This window comes from Nycticebus coucang, chromosome 1, assembly GCF_027406575.1.
Source record: "Nycticebus coucang isolate mNycCou1 chromosome 1, mNycCou1.pri, whole genome shotgun sequence".
NCBI classification, from domain to species: domain Eukaryota; kingdom Metazoa; phylum Chordata; class Mammalia; order Primates; family Lorisidae; genus Nycticebus; species Nycticebus coucang.
In genome coordinates, this window is record NC_069780.1 from 168,553,951 (window position 1) to 168,573,352 (window position 19,402).

A 19,402-nucleotide genomic window follows, 5' to 3' on the forward strand; every position below is an offset into this window, starting at 1 on the left:
TGAACTACATTTACATACTGATTTATGTTTGATTCATAAAGTGAGTTATCACATTTCCTGTCAATGGAGCAATATCTTATTATATCCATTTATGACTAAAGAATCCAGCTTCAGGGGTAGAAAAGATCTTCATGTTTATAGCAATCCAATTTATTGAAAGAAGCAAATGAATGAATCTCAGTATTCCTTACATTTTACTGCTCTTTCTTTCCTAATCAGTCCTAAAGGACTCTTAACAATGAGTAAAGTGTTGATAGTGAACATTTATAAAGTATGTGCCTGTTTTATCAGCATGGTTTTATGCTAACAAGCAGCATTCTTTCACTTAATCTTCATGACAGCCCAAGGAAATCGGTAATATTTTTCTTACTTTGGTGACAAGGGAACTGAAGCTGAAAGAGGTTAAGTAGCCAACCAGGATCACACACACTCACAAGCAATGGAGCAGAGATTCGAACTCAGGAGATGGACTGCAAAGCCCATGACCCCTTGCTTTCAAATCAGAAAACATCACCATCCTCTGTACCTTGGGTTTTATTTGTTTTTTCTTTGGTTATATTACATATAAAATCAATGCCAATTTTTTTGGTGACTGTGGGTAAACAGATGAGAAAATCTCATAATACACAAGAAGGTAGTTTAAGTTAATGTTGAGGCACTAGTGATGACTTCATAGTTCACTAAGGCAAATCATCACTGTTATCACAATGAGTTCAACCTAGATATTTTGAAATAAAATTGAACCGCTTAGGTTGTTTCAAATAGTACCCTCAAAATATGTCTCTCTTTACAAAAACACAGAGCATCCCTAAAGGACAGATAAACAAGACTACTGTCTTCCTTCACTTAGATTAATTTAGACTATGAGGACTCTGCAAACTAAAAAAACAAAGAGAGGGCAGTGCCTGTGGCTCAAGGAGTAGGGTGCCAGCCCCTTATGCTGAGTTGGGGGGTGAGGGGGTTCAAACACAGCCCCAGCCAAAAAAAAAAAAAATGCAAAAAAACAAAAAGAAAAAGAACAAGGTATAGAGAAAGAGGTTATAATTAATTTGTGTTTTTATATTTAGTTAATAGACATAAGGTTTGAAAGTACCTACAATTAAATACACTGTGGGCGTTGAGAAGAAAATAACCTAGGTCAAATAGAATATGAAAGAGATGACAAAAGCATAGATAAGTATTGTTACCTGTTATCAGAATGATCAAAATATAAGTGACATGCATATAGTATGCATATGTAATTAGATATCACACATGCAAAGCATGTAAGCTCACACACACACACGCACACGCGTGCGCACATTAGGCTAGACTGCTATAACAAATAAAGCTCAACAAATAATGGTTCACCAGAACAGAAATTGATTTCTCATTCACATAACAATACAAGGGATTCCAGCTCTGCAGAGTGGTGGTAGAGAATGGTGCTCTAGTCCATGTAGCCATTTGGGAACCCAAGCTGACAGTGGCTTTGTCATCTTCCTATTGTCAAATTTGTCCTAGAGTAGCTATCCCAGTCAACCAGAAAGAGCACTCCTGTAGGAGGCCACATGGACCAAGACTGGAAGGGGCACCAGTCATTTCTGCTCACATGCTCTTATATAAGACCAAGTCACATAGCCAAAGCTAGCACAACGAAGCTGAGAAATCCAGACCAGTTGTGTTCCCAGGAAGAAGAGGAGAAAGGATTATGGTGAATACTTAGCAATCTCTGCCACCAAATGTCATGGCCCACTGTGTGTAGGTAACTAAATCTGAAGCAACGAGGATGAGGGATTTGACCTATTGGGAAGTTTATTGTAATAGTTCAGGTGACGCATGAGGAATATGTCAAGAATGCTTGGGAAGAAGAGGAAAAAATTAATTTTAGATACGTTTAGAACTTTAGTAGGGTTTTGTGTGTAGTTGGATGTGGGGCATGAAGAGGAGAGGGAAGAGGGGTCTTTCATTGACCATTCAGTTTTGAACCTTGGGTGTCTGCTGGGTGGTGGACACCGTATAGGAGAAGTGAGCCTCAATGACAGAAAGAGGAGGGGGGAGGAGTTCAGTTACAGATTGAGTTTAATGGGCCAGGCTTTTGAGTTATCTAAGGGATAAGGAGCAGATATTCGTGTGTATGAGTTTGAATTTCTCCAGAGAGGTGACAACCAGAGATAAGACTTGGTAGCCTTGAGTAAAAGGTGTAAGATAGAACCTTGAAAGTGTGCGAGGTAACCCGAGGACCTCCTGTGGGGTGCAAAAAGCAATGGGCCAGGCAGAGACCCTGGGAAATGCCAACATTTTAAGGATTGGCTGACAAGGAGCCCATGAAGAAGACTAGTAAGGAATCATCTAATATGTAAGACTTAAACCAAGAGATGTGATGCCTCCAATGTCTAGTAACATGAAGGCTGATGACAGACCTACTGGATTTGATAATTAGGTCACTGGTGACTCTGGGGAGAACAATTTTATTGTTAGATGAAGGGTGACACCAATTGCACCAAAAAGAGAGCACCCTTAGGAGGCCTACATTAGGGCTGTTAATAAGGATAAACAAGCCCTTCTCAGTCCACAAGTGAATGCAAACATTTTATTAAAAAGTGGTTGTAGAGGGCGGCGCCTGTGGCTCAGTCGGTAAGGCGCCTGCCCCATATACCGAGGGTGGCGGGTTCAAACCCGGCCCCGGCCACACTGCAACCACAAAATAGCCGGGCGTTGTGGCGGGCGCCTGTAGTCCCAGCTACTCGGGAGGCTGAGGCAAGAGAATCGCTTAAACCCAGGAGTTGGAGGTTGCTGTGAGCTGTGTGAGGCCACGGCACTCTACCGAGGGCGATAAAGTGAAACTCTGTCTCTACAAAAAAAAAAAAAAAAGTGGTTGTAGAATAACCCCCAAATTAATTTTCTTTCTCATCCTCTTATCTTTAATTTCATCCCCAAATCCCAGAGAAGTTGTGGAATTATGGAATTTAAATATATCATGATTTTTTTCCCTGAGACTATTTAATACATGTTAATTAGTTGATAAATGTTAATTGATTTAACAAGAAATTGCTATATATCCAAGTAAACTAGATCAAAATAAAGTACACATCAACTACGATGTCTTATCTCACAGGTTAATCAGCACATTTAATTAATTCTGTCTCAAATATCATATTTTGACTCTGACAAAAATAAATTCTATTATTGAATACATTATAGCTCACAAAAAAATTGGCAACAATTAACCCTTAACAGCTGTTAATTCCAGGTATTTTGGCTGGAAAAGGTTATTGACCCAGACTGCAGAGTTTTTCAAAGCTATAGGGATTATTGCCAGAATAGAGCTACATGGTGAGCAGGACTCCCCTTCATGACAAGACTGGTGCCTGCTCTCTTTATACATATTTTAAGATAAAATGTTTAATACACAGAATTGTCAGAGAGAGAGAGAGAGTCAGGGCTCAGAGTGGCAATTCTAGCTCCAGAGGTTCTCATTGTTTCTGATTTTTGTTTTTGTCCATTTCTAAAGCTGTTACTTTGAGGTTACTTTGCTCTGTAATGGGTCAATAACCACAACTTAGAATCCCAGAATCACCACTGGTATCATTCTGCCCTGTCCTACTGAAAAAATACCTAAAATTTTTCAAGTCAGTGTCACCTTATTATTTCAGTCATCTCTTCTTTATTTCCTCTGTTAGTTTAAGGCCCATTTCCAATCTGATGCTCAGAGGAAACTGGAAATGAGGGGGATGCTTCTGTTTGTTAGCACAATGTCGGATGAGGGCTGCAATCAGCGTCAATGTCAAAAGTCCCATGGTCTTTGGGAAATCCCTTAGGAGGAACTGTCCAGTCCACAATGCCAGTGGTGTCCTGATAGTTGAGGATGGAGGACCTCGGATACTATTTTGCTTAGGACACCTGCTGTTGCCCCCTTGCTGGCCTGTGCCCCTCTAGCATCGTCCTTCTCCAAGCTTTTCTGCACACTGCTGCGAGGATCTAAGACTGCCAAATTAAGTCTTCCAAAAAGACAGAGCTCTAGTCATTCTGAACTCCTGCTCACAAATCTCTGACGCCTCATTCCATACCAGATCAAATAAATTCAGCTCTAAGCCAAAACGATTGGCCCTCACACCCTCACATAATCCGGCTCCCTGCCTTCTGTTTTTCTTCATACATCTCAAGCATCAACAAATCCCAATGGCTTGTTTTCCTGGAGACCTCTCCCAGCCCCAGGCCTTTGGTCACGCTGTTTCCTCTGTCTAGAATGTCCTCTCCTTCCTCCTCTGCCCTTTTAAATCCTCCCCATTCTTCAGGATCAAGCTTTGAGCTTCCCTTCCCCTAAAGCTTCTCCTGATCCCTATGGCAGGAAGTATTTTCTAAAGTTCCTTCGAGTTTGACTTGAAATATATCTCACCAAGTCCTCCCACTTTCTGTCCTGTATTAAAAGGCTGTCCTTGACCCCACTCTCCCTGACACAGTCCTTTAACTAATAGTGGTTTCAAAAATTAAACAACTGATGTAAAAAGTACATGAACACTATAACTAGACGTAACATGTGAAACCGTACTTTCCAGTTTAAATCCTAGTTCAGTCACTTAGTAACTGTACGACCTCACTTTACGTCAGTTCCCTCATCTGTAAAATGAGGACGAGGATAATGCCCAACCCTAAGATTGTTAGGAGGTGAGGGGAATAACTATGGGTAAGGTGCTCGGAAGAGCGTCCACACTCAGCGAATGTGCATATACACTGTATTTACAAAACAGAAAACTTTGTTCCTGTGCATGGGTCTGGCTGTCATTAGACAGAAAATCACCTCCCATTGAATTGCTTCGGCATTCAGTCAGATCCCCTGGGGCCGTCAGTCAGATGCAGGCTGTGCAGTCGTGTAGAATGGAAATGACAACATCATTTCCACAGCCTTTCGGAACAGTTTTCACATGATGCTGATATGACCCACAGCATCAGTTCCAGTTCCTGACGTCCTTGACTTACTCAATTGGTCGCTCCAAAGTCACAAGCTGTAGTGAGTCTCATCCTCCGGCAGATCAGCCCGGGCCTAGTCTCCTGGCAGAGGCGGGGGTGCACGGGCAAGAATGCAAAGCAAGACTCTTCAGAACTGGAACAGCGTCCTCCTCGCGCTCTGTCAGCCACAGCAGGCACAGGAACAGCTTTGATTGAAAAGCTAGAGAAACGGATTCCACCTTTTGATGAGAGAAGATGCAAAGTGCCATTGCAAAGAGCATGGGTTTAAGGAAATGTGAACAGCAGGAGCCATTAGTGCAATCATTCTACGACCAACTGTGGTCAATGCACTTGAGCTGTACACAGTACAAGGGAGAAGGTGTGAGGGAACGTGTGAGAGACGTATATCAACTCCTAAAGGATTTTAACGAAGTGATATTTGTACTATAAATGAGCCATTAGGAAAAGATGATGTAGACTATTTTCTATTCTTTCTTCCCTTTTTATGATTCTATAACTTACCTACCTAAGAACTCTATTATGTTATATGTGTGTTACAACAGAAGAGCTTGCACAAAATGAAACAAAATTATGTGGAGGTTAAAGATACAGCAAGAGAAACACAGGCTGGTCTTTATAGCCCATCAAAAGGAACCGTCCAGCATGTCATAGAGGGAACTTTTCCCCCTTTGTTTTCTATTAATTCAGAGCCATATTTTGCTTGTCCAGAAATTGCCCTTCCTTCAGATAATGAGCCAAGAAGAGGGGATGCAAGAAAAATCAATTATCTCAAAGGATTAGGCACATAAAATGGAAGAAATTATGAGAGAAATGAGAGTACAGTTTTAGCAAAGTGACCTCCTACTAAAACTGAGATATTTAAGAATTATAAATAAATAAAGACACCTAAGATGAATGGCAAGAAATGCCTGATTTATTTACCAGCAGTGGAGTGAGTGATTATGAAGTATCATGTGATTTGAGGACCATCAGTACGGCACCAGCTGGGAGCTTATCAGAAACGCAGTCTCCTCTCCACCCCAGACTCTGCTTTTAGCAAGGAACTCGGGTGATTCCTATGGTCCCTAAAGTTTGAGAAGCACTATTGTAACCTTGTCCTCAGTTTTGAAGACAGAAACGTCTTGGGCAAGCCAGCTCTCCAAGCCTCGGTTTGTTCACTTACCCTGTAATGATGCCATCCACATCACAGAGACTGAAATACCATCAAAGCAGTGTCAGCTGGAGAAGACACCCCTCTGAACAGCATGGGGATACAATGGAGCAGTTTGACTGCAGTACCCTGGGCAAAATTTCTAAGGAGAAGCAAGTATCTCTTTGCATTGGATTTTCTTCCCATATAGTCAGCTATTTTAAATTGCACACGAACTTTATGGACACCCTGTGTAAATCAGGGATCTTCAACTCTGGATGTTTAATTAGAATCAATTGAATTATTGTTAATCATGATCCCTGGGCACCACCCCCAGAGATCCAGGTTAATTTGTGTGGGTGGGGGGCCTCAGTGTTGGTAATTTATTAAAAGCTCTGTGGGCAATTCTAGTGAGCAGCCCAGGGGAAAAGCTCCTGACCCCAGGGCCCCAGCAGAAGGTGTGTCTGGGAACGTGGCCTCAGCCTCTGTCTTCTCTCACCTTGTCCCTGCCACAGTGCTCCACGACGTGTGGTCTGGGTGCCTACTGGAGGAGGGTGGAGTGCAGCACCCAGGCAGATTCCGACTGCGCTGCCACCCAGAGGCCTGAACCTGCTAAGAGATGCCACCTCCGCCCGTGTGCCGGCTGGAAAGTGGGAAACTGGAGCAAGGTGAGATTCCGGGCTCAGTAGTGTCTGGGCTGCGGGGGAGAGGCCTGGGGACAGGTCCATAGAAGCTCGTGCTAAAGTTGGTTTCTTTCTTCCCTTCCTACCTTTCTGCCTCTTCTCTTCTATAAAATCATGGATGAGTAAATCATAGGCATCACTATAGGTCTGCTTCAGGTTACACAAAAGTCTTCGAAGTACTGAGATGTTATTAATGCATGTAACCAGCCTGTCTTTTCCCTTAAGATAAACCAGAATAAGATGTTAAATTTGCATAATTAATTGCTTGTCTAGCATACAACACTATTTCTAATTACTTAGATTTAGCATTATGATGAATAATTATATATTATCACATGTATAATTAAATCAGGGCTCAGCAGCTCTTGACAAAGCAAACACTCCATTTTATCTTCCAGAGCCAAAATAAAAAGAAAGCTCAGATATGAAGAATAATTTCATCTTTAAAAATGTATTCACTGTACTCATCTTTTTGAAGGGCTATTTTACTGCCTGCCTGCCTTCCTTCCTTCCTTTTTCTCCTTTTGACAGAGTCTCACTCTGTTGCCCTGGGTAGAGTGCTATGGTATCATCATAGCTCACAGCAACTTTAAACTCTTGGGCTTGAGACATCCTCTTGCCTCAGCCTCCCCAGTAGCTCGGACTACAGGCATGCACCATTACACCCTGCTAGTTTTTCTATTTTTAGTAGAGGCAGAGTCTTGCTTTTACTCAGGCTGGTCTCAAACTCCTGAGTTCAAACAATAAGCCTGCCTCAGCCTCCCAGAGTGCAGATGTGAGCCACTGTGCCTGGCCTACCCTGCCTTTGCTAATCTGACCATAGTTACTCACTTTGCTGTGAGTAGAGTGAGACTCTTTGTCTGCAGAATCCCTTTCAAAAGGGACATGCCAAGCTTTCTGATTAGTTAGTCTTGGTTTTTTGGGGCCTTGACCAGGCCCAATCTGCTTGTCACCTTAGACGAGCTGAAGTAGGTCCAGAGGGGATATTCCGGGGCTATAAAATGCTGGTCAGCAGCAGGACTGAGAGCACAGAGGTGTGATCTGTGCAGAATCCTTCTGTCCGTAACATGTGCCAAGTAGGAATCCCCTAGACTCCTGTCTCCTCTCTGGTGAGCCAGTTCCCCTTGACAGCTGAGAAGCAGAGAAGGGGAAACAAAGGGCTACCCCCAAAGTTCAAGGAGGGCAGTGTCCCCTCTAGATGGGTCTCTTTAATCTAGTGGAGAGCTTATGGCCCCAACCAAACAGGACTGTGGGGTGTTACACTGGACATCTCCTGGTGGTCTTCCCATCAGGCAGGACCATGGGACATCATTTATCTGTGTTGGGACCCTTTCCCTAAAGTAAGGCTCTGCTCTATGGAAAGAGAGACGATGTGGGGCTACTTGAGAAAATGACTGCCTCCTTTGCTCTGCTTCTATGTCATTTTCTTTTTCTTGGAATTTCTCTTCCAAGTCACAACAAACAAACTCAGGATCCAACAAAGGATTAAATATTTGGCTACAAATTCTCTTCCCCATCCAGAAAAATCTCTGGAAACATCTCATATCCCTGACCTTGGCAAACGGGGACCAAGTCCTAAAGTCCCACTTTCTCCTCACTGGGAATAATCATTTCTTGGAAACTACATGGCACATAAAACAACAGCTGTGTGAAATAGCTTGAAATAGCTTGCATTTTGAAAAGGTCAGCTGCAGCCTGAGGGATTCTGGCCTGTGTCAAACCCTAGATAGAGATTAGGAAGCTTGTACTACAGATGCTTGTGATAAACAATTTTGTTTTTATCCCAGTTGAAGACTTTATAATTCCCATTGAAGAAACTAAGGCCTGACATGTTTAAGTCACCAACACGCACTTGATTGTGAAGCTAGCACCGAATAGACTCAGTTCTAACAGAGTCATCAGCTGGAGGATTATGTCATTTTAACTACAACTTTTCAGAAAGAAAGGAAACACTATGCAAAATATATATATATACATCAGTTGTAAGGTACATGCTAATTTCAGAATGCTATAATCCGTATGGGGGAGAAAGATGTGATTCTCGTGATGGAAGAAAAGCCATGTGTGACAGTGAACTTGGTTTGACACCAAACTTTTGGTTTGACACCAAAACCATGCACCATCCATAGCTCCACACACTTCCCAACTGAACATTTTGTCTGTTCCTCTGAAGTTATGCCAACTGCTGATTTGACAACCCCTTTATCATCTTTCTTCAAATGACTATTGCACTTTTCATAGGTAAGTCTAACAGATCTTTATTATAGACATATTTTTACATTTTTTTCTCAAAATGATCTGTCTCCCCACATAAGCAATGTTGCGATTTTATTTTGCCCATTTTTGCCTTTAATATCTGTAACTTTGCTGGAAAATAAGAGGAAGTGACAGCCTTTCCTAATGGCTGTGGGTTTCATATATTTGCTAACTGGTCTTCTGTCTTACTCCAGTTCTTGTCTCTATCTTATAGATTCTCCATGGCAGTGCTACATTTTATAGATCTGAATTTTTTTACCAATAAAGAAAATGTGGAAATAGCCCTTAACTAGCTAAATAGAGATAGTCCCTTTTACATACAGCATGTTCTTAGAAACATACATTAAAGTGCAGTATGTAAAAGTCAAAATCTAAAATTTCATGTTACAGGGAAGCTTTTGTCTCCAGAAGGTAAAAATTGAGTAGCAGAAAGGTAGATCATATACTGAAATTCTTTGCATTGTTATGCTTGTGATATAATTTGTTGTATGTCTAAACTATCACCTGAGTGATTCAGATTAAGGAATCCCTAAGAAAAAATGTTTTGAGGAATGGCAATTAAATGGAAGCCTTTAGGACCACAGAAAGCATGACACCAAGACTACTGACATCCAGACCATGAGCCTCGCCCAGGTGGCCTTGGCCCATCCTCTCTCTACCCCCACCCTCTGCATTCTGACAACTTACTGTTCTCAGAAAAGAGTTGGTTCACAGAATGATGCGTGCCATTCTCCCCACTTCAAATGTCCCCTACCCTACGGGGGGCAAATGAGCATCTATTCATCTTCTAAGATTCACCTCAAGATTTGCCTCCTTTATTCAAACCTTTCTTGACTTCAGGTGAAATTGCCCCCCTCCTATTTTGTGGCCGCACCAGATCATGAACAGTTGTGGAATATAATCTTTATTGCTTCTACTCATTTACCAATTCCCTTTCCTGACATAAATGGGGAAAAGCGCAGTGAGGCCAGGAAGAGGGACAGATGGACAGATGAATTTTGGTACAATTCAGCTTAGAGTTTTTGCAATGAATTATCTGATTTTAAGGCTCTTATGAATATGTTTAGCATTTTGACAAATGAAGACTGCTAACTTGAAAGTTGCATTTAGGAATACCAGATTATATCACATACATGGAAAATAAGAAAATAAAACCTCATTTTACACTTATGTCTTATAAAATTCCCTTTTCCTAATAAAGAGCCGATTTGTTTAACCATGAGCTAGTTCCTGGAAATCTATTTTATCTGACAAACAGCTGCTTTGGGTGAAAATTATTAGCATGTTTTCTCATATGTTCTGTGGCTAATTTTAAGTCCACAGTTATTTTTACCCCCTCTGTGGGTTTACTCTTGGTCAGGAAAACATAGTTCTTAATTTATTACTTTCGGGATGCTGTCTGGAAAATGTTGCTTATTTCTGAAAAGCTAAACAGAATGATTTATGGAAGCATCAGAGCCTCCAGGCCACTTTGCCTGCATCTGGACGTCCAGAGGGAGTGACCATCACTGGAACAGGCGCTGTCCCAGCAGGCACTCCAGCTTGTGTCTGTAATCTTCCTGCCAGCTGTGAGACAACACGATCCCAGTTTACGCGGGTCACTCCCGAGGCTCAGAGTTTTTCTTGCCCGGGTCTCGTGACCAGCGAGTGACAGAACTGGAATTCTCACCTCCTTCTGTCAGAAATCAAAACCCTCCCACTGCCCTGCATGTTTCGGACTCTCGGAAGCCCTGTCTCAGGTTGCTACTCGTGTGACTCCCTCTCATGGGGTGGGACGATAGCAGGGTTCACTTGAACTAGACCTAACTCCTCTTCATGACCAGAAGAACCTCCCAGCTGATGGGAAGGGAAGCCTGATGCCAGGACTCAGGGGTCACCTCTGCTTTTGCTGTCCTCACAGTGTTCTAGAAACTGCAGCGGGGGCTTCAAAATCCGTGAGATTCAGTGCACGGACAGTCGAGACCAGCGGAGCCTGAGGCCATTTCACTGCCAGTTCCTGGCGGGCATTCCTCCCCCGCTGAGCATGAGCTGTAACCCTGAGCCCTGTGAAGAGTGGCAGGTGGAACCCTGGAGTCAGGTATGGTCTCTGGAAAGGGGCATGATAAGCCCTCACGCAACCTGGCAAACTACGTATCCCTGTGTTACTGCTTCATCCAAGGACTGGCTGACCTAGATGTTTGGGGGTGGGGGGTGCCATGTGCCAGGAAAGGGAAAGTAGAGACGCCCTGTCTGAAGATGCAGAGTTAGTGCTGAAGCTGACGGAAGGCTGAGCCAACTCCCAAGACTCTGGGAAGCTACCATTTCCCAGGGTAGCAGCCACCACTGCCCCCTCTTTCTCCTGATTCCCCTGCCCGGCTCTGGAACACATGAGCTAGTTCATGTGTTCTATTCTATCCAGGTTACTACCGTGCCTGGCACCCAGGCCTCCAGGCTGTCTATATATGCTGAGCTTGCACCTGTTCAGGTGATGGCTGTCGGAAACCAGGAATTCATAGAGGAGCTTAGATGGCCTTGTCAGGAAAACAGCACTTGCAGATTATCACAGGTCAGCCATCAAACCTCCTTTCTGGTGATGAGAGATGTTTTTTTAATGCTTCCTCAATGAGGCTCTGGGAGCCACAATGTGAGCCTGTTCCCTGAAGCTCTTCCAATCACCCTCCTTTCTAAATTGCTCTGTTTTGAACAAACCACAAAGTTAACCAACTTTGTGAACCTCAGTGGTGGACCTGGAGGTGTTGCTGAAGGACTGGGCATCTCTGTGGACCTCCCTGAACCACCATAATGCTGCTGCCTGTGCACACTCTCTAATGGCCACCATTCTGCTTGTGTTCTGGACCCCTCCAGTAAACGTCCGCCAGCCCAGACTGCCTCCATGGCAGATGCATTGTCGGAACATCTCTACACCAGCAGTAGTCAGGCTTCAGGATCACCTGGACAACATGTGGATGCATAGAGGGAGGGCCCCACTCCAGAGTGTCCAGTTATAGGGTCTGGTGTGGAGCCTGAAATTTTGCATTTCTAACAAGGACGTAGAAGATGCTGAAGACCACGCTTTGTGAACCACTGTACTATACTTCCCTGACCCGCTTTCTCCTGGAGATTGGTTGGCCAGGTGGTTTTGAATCTATACACACATAGGTAGAGACACACAAGGCTTCCAAACAGAAAATTCCTCTTATCTCTCCCTCCTCAGATAGGGTTAAAAACAGATTGACCAAATAGGAAAAAAGTCCATGTTGGTTGTCAAAGCTGGAAAACTGTGAGGGTGATACCTTAGTTCTTTTTTTGAGGAGAAGAGGTTAATCATCCTTATTTTCCTGGTTTTCATAGTGCCTGATGCGATGGGCACGATGTTCACAGGACAATCATAATTGTTTTGTTAGCGTTATTGTATCCATGCCATTATGAAGATTTCTCAAAGTGCTTTTCAAAGTACTCAGAGGACTTTTCAAAGATTCTTCCTGAATTATTTTTTCTCCTAGAAACTTTATGAAAATGAGACAATGTATCATAAAACGTATCTCATAAAATGATTCTCATGAGCAAAAATCTGACATGTTTTAGAATTGCATCCCCTGTGGCTCAGTGAGTGGGGTGCTGGTCCCATATACTGAGGGTGGTGAGTTCAAACCCAACCCTGGCCAAACTGCAACAATAAAAAAAATTAAAAAAAAAAAAAAGAATTGCATCCCTTTAGGTGTCCAACCTGTCATCTTGGATTTATTTTGCCAGCATTATAGCCCACACATCCCTAGCAAATCCTTCAATCCTCTTATTCTTAATATGGACAAATTTAATTCAAAGTTTTATGTGGTGGAAAAGGAAGACAATCTCATTCAATAGGAGGCAAACAAAATTGTGTTTCAAACGTGTTCTCCACCTTTGGACTGTCAGAGACAATCAATGTAAATTTTACATTTTTGTTTCTAAACCACTTGTGCCAAAAGGCAAAATGCAGAAAACACTGTGTCCATTCTGGAATGACAACTCATTTAGATTTTTAACCACAATTCCTTCCCTTTGACATCTTGTTTGACATTGGACTATTTGGCATCTTCTGATTTTTCTCCTCCTCTTCTCCTCAAGAGCTTCTTTGTCAACCTTCCTCTCCCTCTTTAATTCTTGGTTCATCACTGTTGTTTTAACGAATGAGAGAGACCATTGTAAGGAATCTGCAAGAATGCTTCCGATTCCAAAACAGGTAACCAATATTCCTAATTAACACTGCTCATACAAAATGATGGTAAAAGGCTTTCCCCTTGTTATTGAACTTGTCGCCACCTGATTTTTACCTGTCCTTGTCATTATTGCATGTCAGTGTTCCAGGTCCTGTGGAGGTGGAGTTCAGGAGAGAGGAGTGTCTTGTCCAGGTAGCCTCTGTGACTGGATGAAAAGGCCCACGTCCACCATGCCTTGCAATGAGCACCTTTGCTGTCACTGGGCCACTGGGAAGTGGAACCAGGTAAGACTCAGTTATACACATAGACGCTTCATTTTACTTTAGCTTTAAAATAGAAATAACATTCATTTTATTTTAATTACAAAGTAATTCAGTACGATGAATTCATTGTTTATATCCAGTGTATTCATTGATTTACCGAGTGTTTCTATATACTTTAGTTGTAGTATTCTTCTGCCGACTAACACCTTTAAGTCTGCTGAAAGTTGACCCATAGCTGCTGTGGGTCAATGTTTACTGTCTTGAGTTCAGAAGAAAGAAGATCAAATCCTTTTAAAAGAGAAAAGATCAAATACCAAAATTATTCTAGAGGCACAAAGCCTAAGGAAATGCTATTTTGTACCCCAGCACCTTGAATCCTCTGGCTTTTCCTAGAGCAAAGAAGAATTGCCTATGTCCTGAAACTTTAGGCTTACCCTGACTTAGCAAGTTTGAGGCCTTTGAGTAGCCCAGAGATCAGTTTGCCAAATGGCTAGCCCGTCTGATGGGGAAACAAATAAAATAATTAACCTGTAAGTAAGAGCAACAGTTATTATCTCCTCAGGAGGCTGGTAGCCAAGGATACGAGATCATTTGCTTCCTTCACTTGTTCAGGGTGTGTGTAGCTGGCAAAGAATAAGAGCCAAGGTGCTCATGTCACCCTGATGCAAAGAAGCCTCAGTTTCAGTTTCCTGCCAATATTTAAAACTGTTTTGGTTACACATGCCAAACTCACTTGCCAACTCACAGGCCCCCAGTAGGGGAGAATCCCATGTCTCAGGAATTTGCCAGTAGACAAGGCATAACTTCCCACATTTACCTTAACTTCTAAACCTCCTAAAAACAAAACAATACAAAAACACACTTAAAGGTCACTTTCCCCCCAAACAGGCTGAAGCAGGCCTGATATTAACCTTTTATTCACAGTAATATTCTGTCAAGTTCATTGACCATAATTACTTAACTATGGCCCCTGTGTCAAAGCCTCTAACTATGGCACCCGTTAAATAGGGATCTAATTAATATCACTTCCCCAGCAATATTTGAGCTCCCCAATCTAGCCATAAGATTCACAAAATGAATTATTAGCATCAGGGCAGCTCACAGATTAAGGTAGCAGCAGCCTCTCCACCCATAACCAAGAAGAGGGTAAGCTTATTCCTACAGACTTTTGCCACAACCACCTAGATATATTTCAGGATGAGGTTCTTCATAAATACCTTAAAGCTTTGCATAAAAATATTAGCATCACTAATTAAATCAGATGTGACCTTTAAAAAAGAAAACCAGATACAATCTAAAATCAAGAAAACACTATAAATTCACACTTATTTGGAGACACAAAATCTCATGGACAACTAAAAAACATTAGTGAACATATTTTAAGTTTTACCATCAATTCCCTGAAGGAGTCAGAGGTGAATCTATGGGAGGTGGGCCTGGGTTGAAGTTTTCCTAGAAGATCCATATGTCAGGAATTCATCTGTTGGGCACAGTTCAGAGTGCGGGGTGGGAGCAGCCAACACCTGCCAAGCCAGCCTTTGGAATCACTTCTGACCACCATGATCTATTATTCATTGAAAAAGACAAGCTGTGGATTGAACATACACATTTTCCTGTTTTCAAAACTCCACTAAATTAGCAGAAAGGATAAAACACCAGAAGTAGTACAAGCCCACAAAGACAAAGGTAGGGGGCAAGAGACCCACAGCTGAGAGAAAGGTCAATAAAACTTCAGAAGCTGGAAACAAATGACTAGATTTCCAGTGAACTTAGCATGCCAGAAAAAGCTTAAATATGTCTGTTGCAGGATGCCAAGAAGCAAATAGATTTCTTAGGTATGTCTGCAGGCAGAGGTGAGCGTGGAGGGTTAGATGGATCTTTACAGTCTCTCTTGTGGCTCACCAATCTCCCAACTGTAGCCTAGAGCTCTTCTCTCTGGAGTGATAACCATATAGACCCTAGCTAGAATCAGGCATGGCTGGTGGGGACAAAAGGACTCATCTCTCAGATAATCTGAAAATACACACTAATGTTCCCCTTTCCTCCATGAGTTCCACAGAAGCAGGGGACTAGGTTAGCCTAAAGAAAAAAAAAAAAAAGCAAGCCTACATAATAGATCTCTCCCTGCTCAGTCTACATAAAACCACCCCTCTCTGAAACTCACCTCTCAAGAAACTACACGTGGAACTCTCAATAAGATCTCAGGTGCCTCATTCTGAAATATAAACAAATAGCCTAGGATTGCCAGACTTCCGAGAAAAACCTTCACATCAAAAGGCAAAATAACAAAATAACCAGAATAAAAGCATTTCTGAGGAAATAGAGGCCATGTAACAAACAGATGAACTCCTCCCATGCAACTATAGTTAATTTCTTCAGAGAAGTAAGTGACTTCATTCAAGACATAGAACAAGAAAGCTATCCAAAAGGAATATTCAAGAATAGAAGGAGACCTGAGAAAATTTTAAAAATAGTAAAAACAAAACATTAAGTAGAAGGATTGAGAAATTAATTTGAGGAAATAGGTCAAGAAAAGGAGAACCATCAAAAAAGAAACCGAGATAAAAGATAAGAAAACTAGATGATCAGGCCAGCAGGTAAAAGATTGAAATAATATAATTTCAGAGAGGAATAATGGAAAAAAAGTACAAGTAAAGACATTGTCAAAGAATTAACATAGAAAAAGTTTTCCAAATCTAAAGGACGTGAGTTTTCACACCATTAGCACAATTAACAAAACTCAAGTCAGCAACCAGGCCTCGTGCTTAGTCCCCCAATTAAATACAACAGAAATTCATACATCTTAATATTAAGTTATTTTAATTGGCTACTAAATGCATGGAGAGTGACTTCCCCTGTTTAGTTTTGTGCTTGGTTTACAATTAGCACTTGCATCCTAATTTGCCTTGTCTAAGAGGGCCTGCCTGCCTTCAGTGCCCAGAAGCAGCCCAGGCTGTTCCAGCAGACACCTAGAAATCAAGAAAGGAAGTAATTTGATCTTTAAGTAACAATCTTATTTTACAGAGAAAGAGAGAGGTGGAGTGAATGATCTAGAACGATCTGAGTGAGCTAGAAAGCTTAAATCTCCTAAATCCTAGCCAGTATTCTTTTTTTCTTTTTATTAAACCATAGCTGTGTACATTAGTATGATCGTGGGGCACCATACACTTGGTTCATAGATCGTTTGACACATTTTCATCACATTAGTTAACATAGCTTTTGTAGCATTTTCTTAGTTATTTGCCAAGACCTTTACATTCCACATTTACTAGGATTCACATATACCCTTGTAAGATGCACCAGTATTCTTTATCAGTCCAGCCTGATTCATGTCCATTGTTTTTCCCTCTGTCCTCTGATGCAGACTTTTATTTACTCAAGCTCAGATGAATAGCTATAATATTTTTTTTATTCTTTCTTTCTCACTCACATCTGCAGAGAATTTGAGATGAATTTACAGAATAAAATTACCTTCAAGTTAAATCACTGAAAACTCAGACTTCATAATGCAAACATGCAGCTCCCTGCTGATCACCAGGCTCTAGGCTTTATAATAAGTAAAATAAAACAGAATGGTGGATGTTTAAAAAAAAAAAATATATATATATATATATTTCTAGCTCTTTATGGGAGATCTCTGTGAGAAACAGGGTTTTGGTACCAGTATTCTGATTTAATTGGTAGTGTCCCAGTGTGGGTTTTGTCTTATCTAGTAAACAGGGTGTCCAGTAATATCTCAAACACCAAATAGAATCTTTTAAACCTAGTAATTTTTCAGAATTTTTCATGCAGCTGTGTTTTCTAGCTGATTTATCAGTGAGTACTTATTGAATGTCATGCTAATTGCTGCAAAGCACGAAGAGAAAAACCCTGGTTTCTGCTCTGTGGGAGGTTTTGATCATAAGCAAGATAACACTAAAAGTAATAAAACACAATATAAGATGTAAATCTTAAGAGTCTATGTTGTTCACGGTAGTCAAGGTCACCGAACTTAAAAATGGCTAACAACCCACAGATCTGTCAGTCATCAACAGATGAATAGATAAAATGGAATATAAATATATACAGTGGAATATTATTTCACGTTAAAAAGGAAAGACCATGTTATAATATGGATGCAACTCAAAGACATTATGTTAAATGAAATAATCCGGTCACAAATAGACAAATACTGTCCAATTTGTATTTTGTATTTACAAATATATAAGGTACATACAGTACTCAAATTTATAAACATAAAAAATAGGATGGTGTTTGGCAGGGGTTGGGGATGGGGTGGAGGACAGGGAGTTCTTGTTTAAGTGCAGACACAGTTTCAATTTGGGAAGAAGTGGTGATGGTTACATAGCAATGTCAATTTTCTTAAGATCATCGAACTTAAAAATGTCTAAAAGAGGTGAATTTTTGTTTTATATATTTTACCACAAAAATTATAATTAAAGAAACAGTATATGCAGTAAATTCAGACACAGAATTTAACATTTTCAAGAATCGTCTTAAATAAGCTGATTCCACAGGCCAGAAAATGTTCTTGCTGCCGCCAGGTGGTCAGTCGCGACATTACAGCGGAACTTTGTTAGAATGGCTGTTGAGACCCCAGTCCGGCTGGGCCCAGCCCTGAGGCCCTTGCTGCGCTGCTCCTTCCCCAGTCTCCATTCTCAGCCCTGCCCCTACCTCCATTCCACCATGGTCTCCCGTCCACCACGGCTCTTTCCTCCCTACCTTCAGCTTTCCTAGTACCTCCATCCCTTTCCCTCATATTTGATCCCCACACCCAAATCAAAACTGGTTCAGACTGAGGCGCCAGGACCCAGATGTGACGTTTTCTTCTATTTTGCTTATAATTCAACCTGTCTTCATACATTTCACCCCATACATTCATGACATAAAGGGGAGTGTTTTGATGGGGAGTTTTAGCTAGAACCACGGGTCTACCTGTGCCTCTCTCATCCCTGCTCCTCTCTAAGCATCGGCTTCATTCACATTTCCTGTCATCTGGTTTTCTCTACTCCTCCAACTCGGCAGGAAACGTGGCTGACAGCTGCACCCAGATTTTCATGTTTGAGCTTTAGAGGGAATCTCTTGCTGAGTCTTAATTCTGAATTCCCAAGGAAATAACCAGTTGGCCAGCTTGATGCCAGGTCGCTCCCCCGTGTGGTCAGATGGCAGGGCCCAAAGGCACTACCACGGATAGCTACCAATGTTGTAGCTATGTGGTGAAAGGCAACAGGCCATTTTCCAATGTGAGAAAGAGAACCTAATAGTAAATTAAGCCAAACTCAATCCACACATTCTTATTATAGGATTCTTCCTAAATTCACACCTCCAGATTAGTGCCTTTATTCTACAGCTCCGTCGAAAGTTTTCTGGTGATGGAGGCTTTCCCACGCTTGACCACCGGTGCCCTGCTGCTGCTCGCGTGATGGTCCTGGGGAGGAATTCTGACTCTGTTTCCCTCTCTTTCAGTGCACCACTTCCTGTGGAGGTGGTCTTCAGAACAGGACTGTCCGGTGTGTTCCCTCGGATGACAATAAGACTGGAGACCAAGACCAGTGCCTGTGTGATCATGAACCCAGACCTCCAGATTTCAAAAAATGCAACCAGCAGGACTGCAAGACGAGTGCTGGTGGGTGAATGGGTTTGCTCAGAGGGGCAGAGAGCTTTTCCTAACTGAGTCACTCTGCGTGGTTCCGCTTGTAAGCAGGTTCACGTCTCTTTTGCCGAACTAGAGAATCTTAATGCTGAAAAGTCCAGCCAGCACCCTGGGGAGCCGGCTGTCTGATTTGGGGAGGTTTGACTCTAATTCCTTGAGGGACTATCTCTTCCATTCTTTTATTGATAAGCACATTCACACTAGTGTTTTCTCACATGGATAAGAATTATTTCTATGTTTTCAAAGCTGTCCGAGAAGTAGTCCAACCTTTCTTGGGAGCTGGGAGTATG

General features: G+C 41.9%; 1 protein-coding gene across 1 annotated transcript in view; it reads left to right on the top strand.

The window, feature by feature from the left end:
* ADAMTS12 (ADAM metallopeptidase with thrombospondin type 1 motif 12) overlaps window positions 1-19,402 on the top strand; it is a 321,601-nt gene that overhangs the window by 291,199 nt on the left and 11,000 nt on the right. The window contains exons 20-23 of the mRNA XM_053592503.1: window positions 6,595-6,747; window positions 10,919-11,095; window positions 13,337-13,480; window positions 18,926-19,085. Of these exons, the coding sequence (XP_053448478.1) occupies window positions 6,595-6,747; window positions 10,919-11,095; window positions 13,337-13,480; window positions 18,926-19,085 (634 nt within the window). The remainder of the gene's footprint in view (window positions 1-6,594; window positions 6,748-10,918; window positions 11,096-13,336; window positions 13,481-18,925; window positions 19,086-19,402) is intronic.